We start from the raw sequence: 18,902 nt of genomic DNA on the forward strand, positions 1-18,902 counted from the left end.
TGATCGACAATCTACAAAGGGACAGAGAGCACATTACTAGGTTTAGAAGTAGGCCTATGCACTATGCAGCCTACTTGTTTTGAACTTTTGCAAAAAACAAAGTTTTTGAAATAACAATGACATTTTCGATGTTATTTCCACAACTTTCAAACTAAAAAAAATCCAAATTCAGATAAATTTAAAAGTTTTTTTGCTGAATAACATTTAGCAACGCTGAATCAACATGAAGTAAACTTTCTAACAAATACGTTTATTTTTATTTTTGCCACTTAGCGATAATGCAGAAAAAGATTAAAAATATGGATCCAAAACTAAACAAATTTACATCGATGGAACCAAGTTCTTTTTGACTAATATTTTTGCTAAAGCAACATTGTTTTACGTTGAAAGATCGTCTCAAAATGTTGTCGTACTGATTGCTTCAGGCTATGGAAAGTTTACATAATTCATTCATCACCAATTTCTTAATTTGATTTTGTGCTTTTGTTACCACACAAATCTATACTTCAATTTTGAAGTAAGTTTCATTGTGAAGCATGGATTGAGCTAAACTACTCGAATAGTCTTTTGAGTGATTTTAAACTGCATCTTTCCACAGTATTCAGTCAACCGAAACACTCTTATTGTCTTCATGTGCTTGAGACATTTCGTTTTATTTACAAAGCAGATTGGTTACATTGAAACGTCGTATAACAATGGAATGATGAGCATTTTAGTATGAACGCAAAAACTGATAATTACTCACAGAAACCCTCAAAATCAGCAATTTACTATGCAACCATATCAATTAAATTCAAAATAATAATTAAGTTGAATAGTTATCGAGACGTTTGTTGGTATGCTTGCGCTGTAATTTCTGACGACTTTCTTCATAATTCGTACATGTTCCAACGCAAGTCTAAAACAATTTCATTTCAAGTAACTTATTCCTTACAAAGTCACAAGCAGACTGAAGTCACAAGGAAATCAATAGCCAACGCAATAACTAAGCACTATCTGAAAATTGAAATATTACTTGTAAATGCAGCGTAGTGATTAATGTTTTATACTAAACGACAAATGTTTTTCGAAGCCATAATATTGGTTGGTGAGAAGTTTTGCGCTGGTTATCTGGAAAACTTCATCTTCTTGTACAAGGAAGTTAGCAAACATTTGTATTGTTTTGTGCGTTCCAAGATTTACTGCGTGACCTACATGACCAATGACCATTTCGGAGTACATGCATGGCTGGGATCGTGCGTGCCTTCAACGAAGAGATTAGCGATTTCAAGGAGATTATGGCGGAGACATCAGACAAATTTGAAAAAAAATGACTTTTTTAGCAAAAAAGCAATAGCAAAAAACTGGTAGAGTATGTGGGTAAACTTAAAATTTTAACCAGTTTGTTAATAATTTTGCTCTAACTTTGCGAAAAAAGCAACCTCGTAGCGTTGTTATATCAAAAGTTATTAGAAAATAAAAGTGTGGATGGAATAAGTCCACACGTCAGGCCATTACCTCACAAAAATCGCTTAGTCCGAATACGGTAAGGGCACCATTGCCCCCTGTCCCTCCATGATGCCCCTAATGCCTCCCGTTTCCGGCGCCCCTGAGTAACAACTGAAAAATTGTTCACAAACAATTGACTTATCACCTGTTTACGAACAATTCACTATACGAACAATTGATGCATACGAAGAAATGCTTTACGAACAATTGTTTTACGAACAACTGTTACGAACAATTCACCTATAACCAATAAGCTTACTAAGCGAGCAACTCGATGAAGTTACAGTAACAAGGGTTAAGATAAAAATAATTAAATTTGCGGACAACACAAGACAAGCGGATAAAATTACTTCAAATGAAACACAAATTGTGCGTGACTAAACCAGTGGTGGATCCAGGGGAGGGGCGATCTCTCCCCTAAAACAAACAAAAACAACTGTATTTACGGTGTTCTTGCAAGGTCGGGTTAGGTTAATGCAGGCCTACACATCATTGTGTTTTGTTAAAATCCCCCTTCCCTAAAACTGTTGGGTACGTCCGCCCCTGATTTAATCGTGTCAGGTAAAGTTAAGTACTTATATTTGCACTGCTTAAGAATATTTCTCAATGTGATGTTTGTTTGTTTGTTTGTTTGTTTTTCATATCTTTATCCTGCATTGCGGGAAAGCGGACTTGAGCGCTATGCATCGGTGTACGCCTTCCGACGAAATTACTCGAAAACGATTTAGGCCGAAAAGCTCTGAGTCATGGACAACATCTAACAAATACAGTTACAGAAGAACACAGAAAGGCTTAGTCAACTATATCAATACTAACCGGGTCTAATTGCAAATCAACTCAACACTTTCATTTGCAAAAATGACTGAAAATCAAAAAAGCTTGTTCTTTCAACATGGCTTTTGGTGGATGATAATCTACAGTTAGAGGAAACAAACTTGTCATGTCCCACAAATTAACAAAAACTACTCCTTGCAAATCTTTAAACGTTTCGCGTAATAAAACATTATATCTGTATATTAACCATTCAAACGGAAGGTTGGGTACATTGGTAACATTCATTCCTTTTATGATTATTGTGGTGTTGGAAAACTTTTTCAAATGTTCAATTATGGCTGCTTTGATTCCTCGAAGACGATGGAGGTAAAAGTTAACATTGAACTGAAGAGAGTGTAAGCCCAAGTTTATTATTACGACAACATCTTTGCCTCCAACAGGAATGCCTTCAACAGAATCGCTTATGTAAGGTCTTGTATCGGCCGTACCCGGATTGTTGGAAGGTGGGCCATGTCCTCTAAGATACACTGTGATGTTATTCTTTATGTTTCGTCCCAGTTGAGGTCTGAGCCAAAATGTGGTTTGATTAGAAATCGTTATGCTAAGATTAAAAGGCGATTGAATGACTTCCAAAAACTGTCTCATTGTTGAGTCACCGAACATGTAGACGACTTTGTTAGCAAAACAACTGACACAATCTTGAATGGAATTGAAGTTGTAGTTGCGCTCTAGCGACACCCATCGACCATTCTTGAAATAACCAGACGCAGGTGTTGCAATTCTGCTTTTAACAAGCTTGCCTTGATTTTCAATTTCAGATTGATGCAAGGTTGATGGTCTGATTGTGATATGTGCTCCATTTCCTTTAATATTTCTGTACTGATGAAATATTCGAGCTAGTTCTAAACGGACGTCAAAAGGATAAAGATACTTTCGATCAACCATTTTCATGAAAGTAATCGGAAAACAAATTCCAGATAAAGGGCGTCCGCAGAACCATGGTTCTCCGTTACGAGGGTTGCTGTAATCACAAGGCTTCTTGTTTATGAATCTGTAAAAACAAATTAAAAGTACTCCTGGATATCACAAAATTAGGTTTCAATGAAATTAAATTTATTACTACCGAGAAAAGTGATGCATAAAAAGTAGAGTGGACTTAGAAGCTGATTTATAAAAGACGAGTATACTCCAATGGCAATTTATGTACTTTTTTATTGTGTCCAGGCTTACGCCCGGTGGTTGAATATTTATATCAAGTGGATGGGAAAGCAAGGAAGAAAATCTTCGTGTCCAGCTTCAGGCTTTTAAGTGTTTTGCGGAAGACACAGTCGTATGCTCTAGAGCGGTGTGGAGCAGGCGATCTTGAGAGAAAAATCTACGCTCTTACACGATCACAAGTGTCAATGATCGTTTGTTGTTTGTCGGTGCAAACAAAGTGGCTACAAAACATCAATCCAATCTTTGTTTTATCTTCGTTATTATGTTCATCAAGCCAATATTCGTTATATGTCGGCTGGGTAGCCGAGTGGTGACAACGTCTGCGCGACGTTCCAAAGGACGTGGGTTCGACACCGCTGCAGGCACGTGGCTGTGTCTTTGTAAAGACACTTAATGGCAAGCCAAAATAAGGGGAACCGCTGACTCGAAGACTACATGTCACTTTGCTGCTTCCTGTCGTCTGAAACCAATAAATCTGAACAATGATAGTAGGCTATAAACTTACCTATTGTAAAGCGCCAAGTCAGTGTTGCATTCAACGGTTTCTTGTGATGACAAAATCGCTTTAAATACAAGACCTTGATGAATACGTCCAGCAGTCCATTCATCGAGACGAAAAACTCCTTCAACAGAAAGAACAAGCTGCACTTCCAACCTGAAAGTGCCTTCAGCAGGCAGTATTGCTTCTATTGTGTATGTTCCATCTAAATGGTCAACAACAGCGCATGGAATTCCATCCATTAGTTCACTTTGATTGATGTTTTTCAAAGATGCTCGGATATAATCTCCTCCAAACGTTTTGTTGCGATTTGATGCATCTTTGGCTTGAATACGAGCTTTGAAAACGTCTCCAACGTAATATGTTGCTTTATTTTCAAAGTAAATTTCAGAAGTTGCAGAAGTGAATTTATCTGGTGCTCTTTTTTGGTTTTGTTGCCTGTACTTTTCAAAACCGTCCGCTAAAGCAGGAAAATACTTCAACCAATTCGGCAAACCTTTAACAAATGAAGCAAACGAAAAAGGCTTTGTTGCGTTTTTGCTTACAGGCAAACCATAAGTGTTTTTGTAAATCATACTAAAATACTGAGAATTAGGATCTAATGCTTCTTTTGGAATCATAATTGTGTTGATTTTTTCAGTGGATAAATTTGACAAGTTTTCGAATTTATGGAAATGCAGAGATGGAACCAAATCACGTCTTACATGGTAGATCACATAAAGGAAAGCCAAAGCAGAAATGATGATCAAGATTCGGTGATGTTGATGTAGTTTTCCTGATAGAAATTTCAATTTTACATTTTCGAGAAAAAAAATTTTAAGCATCTTGTTTCACCTAAAAAAGCAAAATTCTAAATTCTAACAGTGCAAAGTGGACTTGATAAGTCACAAAGTGAAATAGGTTAGTATTGTTATTATTTATTTACATCAACTTGGCAGACTCGTGCCAATTAAGAATGAAAGCAATGAGTAAAGCTCAAAGAAAGAAAATCACTTTATTAGGCCCTACTAACTTCTCAGTAAGCTAAGCTACACATATTTTGTTAAGTCTATGCCCGAGTCCATGCTCAGTTAAAATAAAAATAATTGTCAAGAAGCACATGTCTAAAGAAAATTTTTATTTCATAGCAATTTAAAAGTAGGCCTGGACGTCTTTTTATTGAATAGAAGCCATGAAGCTCTATCCAGTGCCGGTCTTTGGGGTGTGCGAACCGTGCGATCGCACAGGGCCCGCAATCTACTCAGAAAATGCAGTAATTTTTGTCATTTCCAATGGAAAATGCAACAAATGAATTCAACGAAGGAATTAGCAACAAGAAAACATAGAAAAACAACCTATTTCGTCCCCTGAACATTTTGTACCCTGAAAAGATCGAGAAAAAAAACAACTTTTAGCCGAAATCGTTGATCGGAGTTGCCGCAAACATTTCAAAATTTCTCTTGATCTTTTCAGGGGACGAAATAGGTCAAAATTCGATTTTGTTGACAGCGGACAAACTTGTCCAGCCTGAGCAGCCATCTCGGCAGACAAATTAAGTCTCACGGCGGACTCACGAGATTTAACTTCGATCGTCATGTTTAATCACTTTATGTTGATAATTCTTTACTCTGAAAGGCCTTCATCAAACCAGACCATTGAAGAGTCAAACCGCCCTGTAGCTGCCCAATACATAACACAACTGATTAACTTCCACAGAACGAGGTCGTGTGGTTTCTTGCGTCACAATGTTCTGGGCAGGAGTAGGAAAACTTCTGCACTAACGTTACTGTTTTCTGCTGTGCAAAGTTTCACTAGGCTTTTATCTTTAGGTTTATTTTGCGTGTCATGTGAGCAAAAGTGATGGAGAGCAAGTACTGTAGGTTCATCGCATTCATTCTCACTTATAAAATTTTTCCTGGGTCTTTTTTTTCTTACTGTAATACCAAAACTTAGCCTACTCGTATAATTTAATTTTGTAACCAACCTTGCTTTATCAATATTACTCGGAGATCAAAGCCAGACATTGTGATATTACACTTGAACTAAATTGCGCTGATTAGTGTAGAAGTAGGCTAGGTAGGCTACTCCCATCCATTCTTAGCGAAGAATTCACCGTTATAATGCTGATTCCATGTCATCAAACGTTGAAGCAACCTAAAAATCTAAAGCTTTTCTGCTTAAATGGAAGCTAAGGGATAGAGTAACTTATTAACATTTTCTAGATGCGCCCTAGAATGTGCTGGAAATTATATTCTCTCAACAATTGTTCGTGCAATGCAATCACATCAGGGTTAAAAATGTTTAAGGATTCAACCTATTTCGTACCAGGGCTAGGGTACGAAATCGAGGTGCGAATTGTTCAGGGGACGAAATAGGTTGCATCCAGACTCAACAAAGAGACATAGCTTTATTTCCGAAAAATGCCAAAGAAAACATGATCTTATTCTTTTGCTATGCCACCAGACAGCACCATTTTACAGTAATATTCATACCCAAATTTTTGTTGAACATGCTCTCAGAATGCCCCAAATTCAAAGTAATTTTTCAAAATTTTCTGGCGGAGGCCCCCCAGACCCTCTGCCGTTAAGTGTAGCCTTCGGCAAACACACCGCCAGTCAAACTAACCCCCTTTCGACTTCGCTCGCCGACAGTCAAACTACCCCCCTTTCAAAATACCTAGCTACGTTACTGAATTGGATCATTGTCATTGGGGCCCGCAAAGTATATTCTGCACAGGGCCCGAAATACCCTAAGACCGGCACTGGCTCTATCACTAGAAGCATCCAATAGGTAAATCTACATTATCAACCCTTTACAAAGACAAATGGTTGAGTTACTTTGTGTTTACAATGTGTTTACTTGCGTTAGCGAGCAGCCAATAAGTAATGCGAACCTCAAACAGCACTGCACATTATAAATCATTGTCCACTGTCCAGTGTATCGACCTGCAGAGCATATGGATCCTGATATGACCCTGATATAAAGACATTGCACTGGTTGCAGCAATTGGGAGATGTTGCCTAAATTGTCGTCTCATAAGCAAGAAGAAGGAGAATGAATAAACAAAAAAAAAATCACTACGGAATATTCTGCATAAATATGTTTCATCCCCGGTTTCACAGACTATAAATTTTAATTTAAGATTCAAAGATTCAAAAGAAACGGCATCATTAATGCATTCCTTTGGGTTCTCTGTTGTTTAGTGTCTAGTGCAGGGGTTCCCAACCTTTTTACGATCTCGTACCACTTGGACGCTCTGTACTGCCAAGCGTACCACTTCTTGCAGAACAACTAATTTGATCGAATCATATTTTATTCAGAAGAATAATATTGGCCTACTCAAACAACACCAAAGCAACACAACAAAATTTAATGAGAGTTTAGTATTTGTTTACTGTCAACCAATTGGTCGATGTGCGGTGAAAATTTGCTTACAGGTTACAGCGCATCAAAAGTCATTTCCGGGCGCACCTAGTCGGTTTCGATTTTTTGACTTGATGTTCATTATAACCAGTGATGTACGCGTATAAAAAAAATATTGACGCCGTCAGCGTAAACGCAAACGTTCGAAAAACCATACGCCGTATACGTCAACGTAACTTGTAAAAAAAGTTGGCGGCGTCAGCGCATACACTAGCGTAAACTCATTTTGTTTGCTAGGTGCCAAACATTCACACGGTATAAACCACTCGAAGCAAACAAGTTTTATTTTGAATTTCCACGAAGAAACACAAGCATCTGAAAGTGTTCATCTGACATTTTGCTACGTTTTGGTTTCAATATGTCTTTGCTCATTGAAAACATTCTTTCAACTGCAGCACTGCAAGGTATTGGCGTGTTGTAGCAAAAAAAAACATTAAAAAGTAGCCTATACGTTGACACTATACATTAAAAAACCGCGAAAAATTTACAGCGTAGCCTCAAGCGACAACTATCCAAAAAAATGTGGCCGTAAGCGTTAACGTAAGCAAAAAGTCTGCGCCGCAAGTCTACGGCGTAGAATTTGCGGCGTATACGTACATCTCTGATTATGACTGAAAATCCCTGCTCGCATTCCCACGTGGAATGGAAAATCAGTAGCTGTGGAACAGCAAGGAAAGCTAAGTGCACAACTGTACTGGTAGGTTACAAATTTATACGCCATGGGTGCTTTTTGCCACAATTGACTTTCTAAAAATTAATGCGTTAAAGATTTTTTGAAAATTTTGTAATTTGCGGTGTGCGGTGCGGTGCAGTGTCAAAGTTCCAGATAAATTGCGGTGTGCGGTGCGGTGTGCAGATAGATGATTCAGTTGCGGTGCGGTGTGCGGATAAAAATTTTGGGTTCACTGCATCTCTAATCCCCACCCTCCGGGAATGTCCCTCGCAAGACTTGCGTGGGTCCGGCTTAACCACCTACGAACCGGCGTCGGTCGCTTTTGTTCAGACATGTGCAGATGGGGCCTGGCTCCCTCAACGGGATGCGAATGTTGATTTTGATTTTGTCTGCTAGCTACTGTAGGTATGTCCGTACTCAACCGGGAAGTTAGCGCAGTCTGCAAGTGCAATAAAGCAACTTTCACCAACGGGGCAGTAGCTTACTGTTCTCAAACTAGACAACTACAGTTGAAACTTTGAAGCACCATCAAGTTAAAAACTGTTTTCAGAATAATTTGGAGCACAATGAACTCTTAGTGACTTGAATATGAAAACCACACAAATGCAATAAAGCTTGTCATGCAAAATGAACTTGTAAAACTTGCAATGCTCTAACTACATAAGATTTTCTCAAAACAACTCCTCCCTACTCCGTGATTTCCTACCCGACGTCGATCCCCACCCTCAGGGAATGTTCCTCGCAAGACTTGCGTGGGTCCGGCTTAACCGCCTACGAACCGGCGTCGGTCGCTTTCGTTCAGACATGTGCAGAATGGGGCCTGGCTCCCTCAACGGGATGCGAGTGTGGTGCTACAGACCAGACAGTAGACCATGTTGTCCATGACTGCCCAATCCATCTACCACCACATGAAACGCTTGGACTGAAGGCCCTGGATGACGAGACTGTCGAGTAGCTGATGACCTCATGCCAAAACATATAGTCCGGAAGAAAGCTCATAAGACGAAGAAGAAGAGTGCTGAGGGTAGTTAAGGAACACACCTTGTTCAAACTACAGTATAATCATAGATTGAAAACAAGAAAAAGTATGCCAAAGGGACAATTTTGACTATACTAGATTTTAAATTTCTTTAGCTTAACCACTCATATTCTCATCCAGAAAATTGAGCTTTTGACTTCACACAAGCTTTCAACAGCTCATGAAAGTTGAGTTTATTGGCTATTGCTTGTCTTATCTACAACATCTGTTTTCTCCCTTCAGTTGAGCGCTTACAAGGAAGAATTAAGGCTGATTAAAGCAAAATATTTAGTAATAAAATATTTCGTTTCGGCACAAAATTTTCAAATTTATTTTTCTTTCAAAGTATTTCATTTGTTAGTAGAAACGTTTGTTTTAAAAAGCAAAGCTCTCATAGCTCAGTTGTAATGCGTGACTGATAGGGTTGAGCTCTCGACTTTGTAAACAAAGAAATGGTAAGATTAACAGAACGGGCCAACGAGCGTCTAAAATTCTAAAGCTTCTCAGTATCTATCCGCTTCTAATGTGTTCGACAACCCTTCCTCCATGGCTGGCAACTGCTTACATGCTTGACAGTCGGCTGCATAGCCGAGCGGTGCGAGCCCGGGCATGACACTCGAAAAAAACTTTTTAACACCCATATATCGCGTCTTGCCTGCAATCGATATTTTATTTATGTGACGTCTTGCCCTTTCATGCAAAGCTGCTGGACTGTGATGGTTGAAATTTCTGCTTCGTTTAGCCTGGTTCCGGTTCATTTGCGGCAAGTTTAGAATCGAAATTTTTGTAGATCGCGTTGTCTAAACATAAAACAAGTTTTTAAATCTGCATAACAAAAAAAACTTTTTGGGAAAATTTGAACGTGTTAATTTGCAATGACAAACAGTTTAACTTATTAAAATTGTTTTGAGATAGAAAGTAGTTGCTTTTTGGAGCTGTTCGAAAAGCATTTTTTGTTTCCAAGACCACAGCATCAGGCAAGCGCTTGTCAAAACTTTAAATTTGTATGTAGCCTACGGCGAACGAAACGGCATCATTAATGCATTCCTTTGGGTTCTCGGTTGTTTAGTGCAGGGGTCGGCAACCTTTTTTGCTCTGCGGACGGGTTTCAAAATGAAATTTTTTCACGGACCGGTCTTTAAAAAAATCTAATGTTCAACAATGAAAATTTATTGCAGCTCATATACTGTAAGGTCATTATTTAATGTGGGCCTTGGGCTTGTTTTGCCTCAACGAGACGATCCCACCTAGGAAATATAGAACTCAACGACACCCGCAACGCAATGTTTCTCTCACGTCCAATCTGTTTCGCGGTTTCGTCTTTGTTGCTGCCATTACAGAAAATCCAGACTCGCATAAATAGGATGTCGGAAATGGCAGCAAGGTTTTTAATGCTTTTATGGCAAGGTCAGGGTATTCCGGCAAGACTTTCACCCAAAATGTTGGTAGAGTCGTTGTATGAAAAATAACTTTCAAGCTACCGTCATTAGCAATATCCAGGAGCTGGTCCTGACTCCTGTTGTCAAACAGGTAAGGTCGATTCACCAGGTTTGAAAATAAATGGATTACGGATCCAATCCTTTGCATTTCGAGGGTCTTTAGCGCTTGAATTCTATTAAAAGAGTACGCAAGTGTCTGCTCACAAGTTCGGAGAACTCTTGCTCAGGCTCACTGTCTTTCAAAGTCTCTGCTAATGTTTGGAACATGTCAAAAACCCCTTTGTTTACGCGCTGTTCCCGCAATTTTAGTTTTTCTGTAAACGCAGCCACTTTATCTGCCAACTTGAATACAGTTGTCATTTTGCCCTGAAGTGAAAGATTTAGTTCATTGAGCAGATTGAATATGTCACACAAGTAGGCAAGTTTGAGAACCCATTTTTCATCAATAAATTTGCTAGCAAAATCTGAATTTTTCTCCAAAAGAAACCTTTGCAGTAGTTCACTTAGTTCAAAAACTCTGTTCAGTGATTTTCCTCTGGTGAGCCACCTTACTTCTGTGTACAACAGAAGGCATTTGTGCTCGGCATCCATGTCCTCACATATCTGCTTAAACAGCCGAGTGTTCAGTGCATGCGCTTTTATAAGGTTGATCATTTTTACTACATCATTGAATACACTATGAAGCTCGGATGATATGTTTCGGCTAGCCAGCATTTCTCTGTGAATGAAACAATGAGTGGCTTCCCACTCTGGTGCGACCTCCTTAATTCGAGCAGTCAAACCAGACAGACGACCAATCATGGCTGCAGCCACATCCGTACACAGACCGACACAAAAAGACCAGTTTAGTTTCCCTATGAAATATTCATTCAGAGCCTTCCACAGTTCGGAGGCTGTGGTTTTTTTTGACAAATACAAAGCACATAACATGTCCTCATGAACATCCTCTTCATAAAGATCTCGAACAAAAACTAGCAGCACAGCTTTGTTTTCGATATCAGTAGATTCATCACACTGAATCGCAAACCATGGTGACTTCACCAACCGCTCTAACAGTTGAGCTTCAATGTCTATCGCCATGTCCTCAATACGTCTCGAAACAGTGCGCGCAGAAAGCGAAACCTGCGCTATCTTTTTAGCTGCCGATTCTCCTAAAACTTCACGGCAAATATCACTTACACGCTGGTAAAATCAATTCTTCTCCGATAGTAAATGGTTTATTAGTCTTAGCGATGCGGTGAGACACCAAGTACGATGCTCTTAGTGCATTTGGCTTTGTTGATAAGCCTGTTCTTAGTAATCGTTTTTCAGCTTCGTGATCACTTTTTCTTCTTTCAAAAAAGTCCAAGGTTTACCTTTTAGTTCGGGATGTTTTGTGTGCAAGTGCCGAATTAGTTTTGAGGGCTTCATAGCGTCGTTTGATAACTTGCTGTTACAAATTAGACAGAGCGGATAAGGTGTTTCGGAATCACAAGTTGAAATGAATCCGTACTTTACATAGGACGACTTATAATGGCGAATGAAAGAAGCCTTCCTTTTTTTTGAGGTTGTAGATGTAGACCCCTCGTTTGCGACATCAGATTTTTCAAATACTGTTGGCCAACGGCCATTTCCAAAAAAACTCAACATAGATGTTTGTTTTGTACTCATTTTTCTCGGATAAATCTGTAATATTTTACCAATTAAGTTTCAGTAACAATTTCTTAGGTCCATCTAATTTACTGAGTGTCGGAATGAGGGTTAATTCACCGTACTACAACCAAAAACCAAATCCAAACCCTAACCCCAACCCTTACTTAATTCTAACCCTAATTCCGAAAAATCGGATATTTCGATATTTTCCTTTCCGACGTTAAGTGTCGGAATTATGGGAATGTTACGGTCTACGGAAACCTAACACCAGGCCCGTAGCCAGACATTTTCAAGGGGGGGTTCCCAAATCCAAAAATATGGACCTTTTGATAACACTTTCTTTTTTGCGTGTCTCCAAGCAAGCAACCAAAACATAGGAAGTAGCAGTAGGCTACATAATATTTAGACCAGAGGTGACAAACCTGCGGCCTGCGGGCCGCATTCGGCCCGTCAAAGAATTTTGTGTGACCCGCAAAACAATTTGACAATCGCTCATGCATTGCATGCATCGAACAGTTCTTTTCTAAAATGCACTTTACAAAAAGTCGTTACAGTTAAAGTCGAGGCTGACAGATGAAAATCTTAGTAGGCTATGCAGTTGACAGTTGCCACATCGTCTGTTCGACCTAATATTGAACGCTTAGTCAAGCAAAAACTTTCCAAAAATCCCAATAAGCAAAAAAATTCAATGCTTCAATGTTATTTTTTAATATTTTATGCTTCAATGCTGCATTAGATAGCTTCAGCTGTAGGATTTGCATGGGCTTTTGTTTGTTGTTTGAGAAAGAAATTTCATTAACTGATTTCTTGTTTCGGAGCATAATGGTCGAAACATTTAGTCAACTTGAGCAAAAAGGATATAGAGCCAAAAAAAGAAGAAATCATACCCATACGAAAAGAACGCTTCTAAAATTAAACTATCTTCATTATCAGTGCAAGTAGGCTACTGTTGCTCTATCCTTTTTGCTCAAGTTGATTTGTTTTTATTTTTTATTGTTGTAGGCCTTTGTTTCGATTCTGCGTAAGAGAATTTCAACTGCGTGGGTTTTATTACTTTCATCTCCCGTTTGTTACTTTTCATAAATAATATCTTGAGTCGCTTTTAAAAGATTTCATAGAAAGTTAGGCTACGATTAAAAAGTTGTGTGGCCCGATAACTCGTGTGTAATTGACAAAGTGGCCCGCGACCGCAAAAAGGTTCGTCACCCCTGATATAGACCAACAAACAAAACAAACTTCATATTGTCAACATAAAAAAACGAAATAAATAATCAGGCTACAAACAATTTTCACATTAACATAACACATCTATAGGGGCGCCGGAAGCGGGGGGCAGAGAGGAGGCGGATGCCCTTTTAAAGCCATGTAGGCTAAGTTACTGCACATTTTTGCAATATAACAATTTCTGCTATTCGCTTTTAACCTAAATTGTCTACGAATACGATATGCGAGGTTCTAAACCAGGGATCCGCAAGTAGTGGGTTGCGACCCAAATTTGGATCGCGAGACCATCCATGGTGGGTCGCAAAAGGGTTTAAACTTAACTATAAATATAGCTTGTATGTCAAAAATAAATACAATCATATACCGTAGGCTACTCTTTGACGTACTGAACTACTGAGTTTCGTCTCTCCACCTAAAACATCGGGAAGCTGATCGTGAGCTACATGTTCGAACAATGGAAAACCTCTGTCCTTCTGCCCCGAACCAAAATATCTTAGGGTGACACTAGGCAGATCGCTCGCATACCACCACCATTTGGTGTCACTGCGCATGAAACTGACATCCCGCGCTGGGTTACTCAAGCACCTGGCAGGCTCTAGCTGTGTGGCGAGGGCTGACACTTTGCGTATAGCAGCCTTAGCCCTTGTCTACTCTTCACCAGAGTTCTGTGCACCTGTTTTGGTGCTGCAGTGCTCAGTGCTCACTGCCACAACATCGACACTGCCATAAACAATGCCCTGCGCACAGTGACCGGAGGCCTGCGTCCCACACCATTGAACAATCTCCGCATTCTAACTGGCATCCAACCCGCTAAGCTTTGTCGCGAAGAACCCAATCCGTCTCTCAGTCGACGGGCACTGGAGCCTAATCACCTTCTCCACCACAAGATCTCTGCTCCCCCAAACGAGAACCCCCGTCGATTAAAATGAAGACAACCATTTGTACCAGCTGCTCAACTTCTGATCAACGAAGCTGATGAACAAAACAGCTCTGCGGCTACTTGGGCAGACCACTAAGAATTCTGAACGGAAGTCAAGTAGCCTGTTACCAGAATCCATTCGTTCATTTCCTACACCGACGCATGCTCCATAGGCCTGACCAGTAGCGTAGCCAGGAATTTTGAAAGGGGGGGGTTTTGACAACCCAGCGGCGGGGGGTCTGGGGGGCCTCCACCAGAAAATTTTGAAAAATTACTTTGAATTTGGTGCATTCTGGGAGCATTTTTAACAAAAATGTGGGTATAAATATTCCTGCAAAATGGTGCTGTCCGGTGGCATAGCAAAAGGATAAGATCATGTTTTCTTCGGCATTTTTCGGAAATAAAGCTAACTCTTCATGTTTTCTTGTTGCTAATTCCTGGCTGAGATGTTTCAATGTTTGGTATTGGCAAAACTCGCTCTTTTAATGCGGTTTTGTTTAAAATTTGGCAATTTTTTTTAGACTGAAAGCATCATTCTCAATATCGTGACGTCACATGCGTGCCAAAGGGGGGTTGTAACCCTCAAACCCCCCCCCCCCCCTTGGCTACGCCACTGGGCCTGACATTACAAAGACAGGCATGGGTGGGCCTCTACAGTCTTCGTGCGGGCGTCGGGCTTTTCCGCTCAACCATGCACCAATGGTAAATGGCCTCTTCCTCCTCCTGTGAATGTGGTGCCGAGGAACAGGCAGACAACATCATCAATGACTGTAGAACGGAGTGGAAGGTCTGCGCGTCTTGGATGATGAAACCAAAGACTGTCTGCTCTATAGTAGACTTCCAGTGTTGTCCTGGAACATCGTGAATTTTGGGGTGGTAAAAGGGTAGGTCCTCAGCCCCAGAGACTTACACGACGACGACCTCAGTTAGTAGGTCCACTCGCTTATTAGGGCCTATTCGGTCCACTCCTGAATTACAGAAAGTATAGGAGTGGTAGACAATTCCCCCCGCTCAATAAACCCAAAATTGTCCGGTCTCGATGTGGGCTTAATAAGGGGGACGACCGTATTGAAATCGATTTTAAATTGCAAAAGATTATGTGCAAAATTATATACTTCTGAAACGTTTGTACCGCGACAATTTCGAACGATTGTCTTTTGGGTCGTGCCAACAAGTATTTGCGGACCCCTGTTCTAAATAAGCAACAATATATTAACATGTTTATTCGGAACTATTTGGAAGGTTTCAGCTGATCATAGGCAGCTGATCCTGTGATCGTATGTACACTACACCTTCTCCAAAATGTGGACCTTTTCGACTCAAGGAGGGGTTCCCGGGAACCCTGAGAACCCCCCTGGCTACGGGCCTGCTAACACTAATCATAACGTTCACCATAAACCTAAATCTAATCCTCAGTCCTCACCCTAAGCTTACCCATAACTTCCTGATAAATTAGCTTTTATTCTAAATATTCCGATACTCCGACGCTCTTTAAATTAGTTGGACCCCAATTTCTGTAGCAGCTGCTTTGTTAAGTGTTATGCTGGTATTACAGTCTAGTCCTACCATAGTTTGACTTTATGAACTTTTAATCAATAGTCAAACTGCTACTCCCAAAAACTTCTGCACTCTATCTTCTAATTTCACACTCACAAATGAATGGTCAACGTAAAAGTTAAGTCACTCTTTTTGAAAATGAATCGCACAGTAACTGTTGTAAAATGGCACCTAGAAAAAAGTTACTATGACGTAATAACAGCATTGCTGCCTCGCCAGTCTCAACAAGCTCAAGAAAATGCACGTGGTAGGTAGAGGTTAGCAAGTTTAATGAAGAAAGGACGCCTCTACATGTCACTCTTTTTGAAAATGAATCGCACAGTAACTGTTGTAAAATGACACCTAGAGAAAAGTTACTATGACGTAATAACAGCATTGCTGCCTCGCCAGTCTCAACAAGCTCAAGAAAATGCACGTGGTAGACAGTGCCGAATTAACCATTAGGCAAAGTAGGCACGTGCCTACAAGGCCAGTCAAAAATCCAGGCCACTTTAAAATCAGTAAAAATTTAGTCATGTTTTCAAAATAATTATTTTCTAAATTAATAAGTATTCATCTTAATAGCTCTGTTTTTCCAGATGAATTAAAGGTTGCAAAAATCGTAATTTCGCAAAAATGGCAAAAATTTTCCATAAACTAGTTTTATAGTGCAATTGAAGCTGTGACTTGTGAACCGTTTCTTATCGGACGTTTTATGCTTCTAAGAAGAAAAAATGTAAGTTGTTAGTTGATTATTGATATGAACTTTCTAGCCTAATGTTGTGATTTAGCGCAGAGTGGTCTAACCCAAACGCAATGCAAAAATCGTAATTTCGCAAAAATCGCAAAAATTTTCCATAAACTAGTTTTATGGTGCAATTGAAGCTGTGACTTGTGAACCGTTTCTTATCGGACGTTTTATGCTTCTAAGAAGAAAAAATGTAAGTTGTTAGTTGATTATTGATATGAACTTTCAAGCCTAATATTGTGATTTAGAGCAGGGTGGTGTACCCCAAACGCGGTCCGGATGCGGCCCGCGGACATATTTTGTGCTGCCCGCAGAGCACTTTTGATGCACAAGAAACCATTGGGTACCTCAAGTTTCAAAGTGTTCTCCAGGAAATCTCTGGGGATGCTACTCAGAATGGCAGCACACGAAATGAAGCAGGTGCATTGGCCAAACACATGAACACCCTTGAAGTTGCCCTAATGTGCATACTTTGGAACAATATTTATATTTTGCAGCGCTTCAATAGCCTACTAGTAGCAAGTTGCTTCAAAGTTCCACTATCGAACTGACACTAGCCATTGGTCTGCTGAAGCTTGGATAAATTCTTGGATGAGTGCAGAGAGAATTTTGACTGTTATGAGCAGCAGGCACGTGATCGCTGTGGCAGCAGCATATATAAATCTGAAAGTCGGCGAGCACCAATGCGGCAGAAGCATGTCAGTGATGGAGCTGCTACAGATGATGTGGAAGGAATGTCAGGCCAGCAAAAATTTACAATCAACACGTTTTATGTGATCATCGACCAACTGAAGAGTGCACCACAGAAACGTATCGATACATATTCCATGGTGCTGCAGAGGTTTGGAGTTTTGACTGAGTACGACTCCATGTCTGTTGAAGACATCGATGTTGCTGTTGCAGGTCTGGTTGGTGTGTATTCAAAGGACCTGTCTTCCGACTTTCCACCAGAATTTCGTCAGTTTATGTGCTGGTATAAAGAGCAAAGACGCGACGAAACAACAGCAACAGGAAGTGCTAAGAAGATGTTTAAAATGCTGCACACTACTGGTGTTTATAATGCATTTCCGAACACTAAAATAGCACTTAGAATGTACTTGTCTCTAATGGCTACGAATTGCTCGGAGGAACGCTCGTTTTCACAACTGAAACGAATTAAAGACGTTAAACGATCAACAATGTGTCAACAACGTCTTAGTACACTGGCACTTTTGTGTATTGAAAGCGATCTACTCCGTAAGATTGACCTCCAAAAACTAGTTAACGAGTTTTCAATCGCAAAAACGCGCAAAAGTGCTATTTAATTACCTACGCATATGACCAAGTTTTTGCACGGTACCCTGTGTTATAGTTGCAACAACGATCTTTGTGACAATGATTTGGCACCACTGATAATTCTAATTTTTTAGTCGGCAACCCTGTTTTTCGGGCCACTTATGAAATGTGCCTACAGGCCAGCAGACTCTTAATCCGGCACTGGTGGTAGAGGTTAGCAAGTTTAATGAAGAAAGGACGCCTCTACATGTGTATTGATTAAAACGATTAATTTGAATTTTTATCAGTTAATCTTAGACCACTATAATAATTCTGAACGTTCACTTAATTTGTAAAAGTATATGAACTCTTCGCGGACCGGCTATGAACTCCTCGCGGACCGGCAGCGGTCCGCGGACCGGTGATTGCCGACCCCTGGTTTAGTGTCTAGTGATTATAATTACTTGACTTGTCTGGTACCAAGGCCCGATTAACCATGAGGCACACGAGGCACAGGCCTCAGGCCCCCTGGTTTTGGGGGCCCCCAATTCTTTTTACATTAGTACCGTAGGCGTCAATACTTTTATAGGTTTCAAGCATTGCCGTGTCAAGGGGGCCCGAACCCAGGGCCCACCATCTCAAGGGGCCCACAAATAATAGATTTTTGCGTTTTAGTAAAGTGTTTTTTGAGTTGCTAAAGTTCACTGCGTGTATTTGTTCATTAAGAAGATGATTTAGGCTCTTATTATACTAAAACATCTCAAATTTGGGCCCTATTATACAAATTTGGGCCTTAACTACACTGAAACATCTCTAAAAGCACCATTACTATCTAAAAATAAAGTTAAAATGGCTGCGATAGCGTTAGTAACATGATCTGCAGAAATGTATTTAACATATTAGGGTGCAATCTAGTTCGTACCTTGAACCATTCGTACAGTCAGTTCGTACCCTGAAAAGATCAAGAGAAAAAATTAAAAAAGCCGAAGTCGCTAATCGCAGTTTCCCCAAACAATTTGAAACAAACTCAAGGGTTAGGGTTAGCGGAAACTGCGGTTAGCGGAAACTGCGAAACTGC

At 40.1% G+C, this 18,902-nt stretch overlaps 1 protein-coding gene and 1 pseudogene across 1 annotated transcript; both read right to left on the bottom strand.

Moving 5' to 3' along the window:
- Positions 1-639: 639 nt before the first annotated feature.
- LOC145776768 (NXPE family member 3-like) lies at positions 640-4,599 on the bottom strand. The gene is made up of 2 exons (XM_082587995.1): positions 3,986-4,599; positions 640-3,313 (listed from the first exon to the last, which is right to left on the bottom strand). Exons 1-2 carry the CDS (start codon positions 4,597-4,599, stop codon positions 2,335-2,337), a joined length of 1,593 nt encoding a protein of 530 aa, XP_082444121.1. The 3' UTR covers positions 640-2,334.
- Positions 4,600-10,670: 6,071 nt separating this feature from the next.
- LOC145776769 (SCAN domain-containing protein 3 pseudogene) lies at positions 10,671-11,591 on the bottom strand (annotated as a pseudogene).
- Positions 11,592-18,902: the final 7,311 nt, after the last annotated feature.

The sequence above is a fragment of the Aplidium turbinatum genome, chromosome 9, assembly GCF_918807975.1.
Source record: "Aplidium turbinatum chromosome 9, kaAplTurb1.1, whole genome shotgun sequence".
NCBI classification, from domain to species: Eukaryota; Metazoa; Chordata; class Ascidiacea; order Aplousobranchia; family Polyclinidae; genus Aplidium; species Aplidium turbinatum.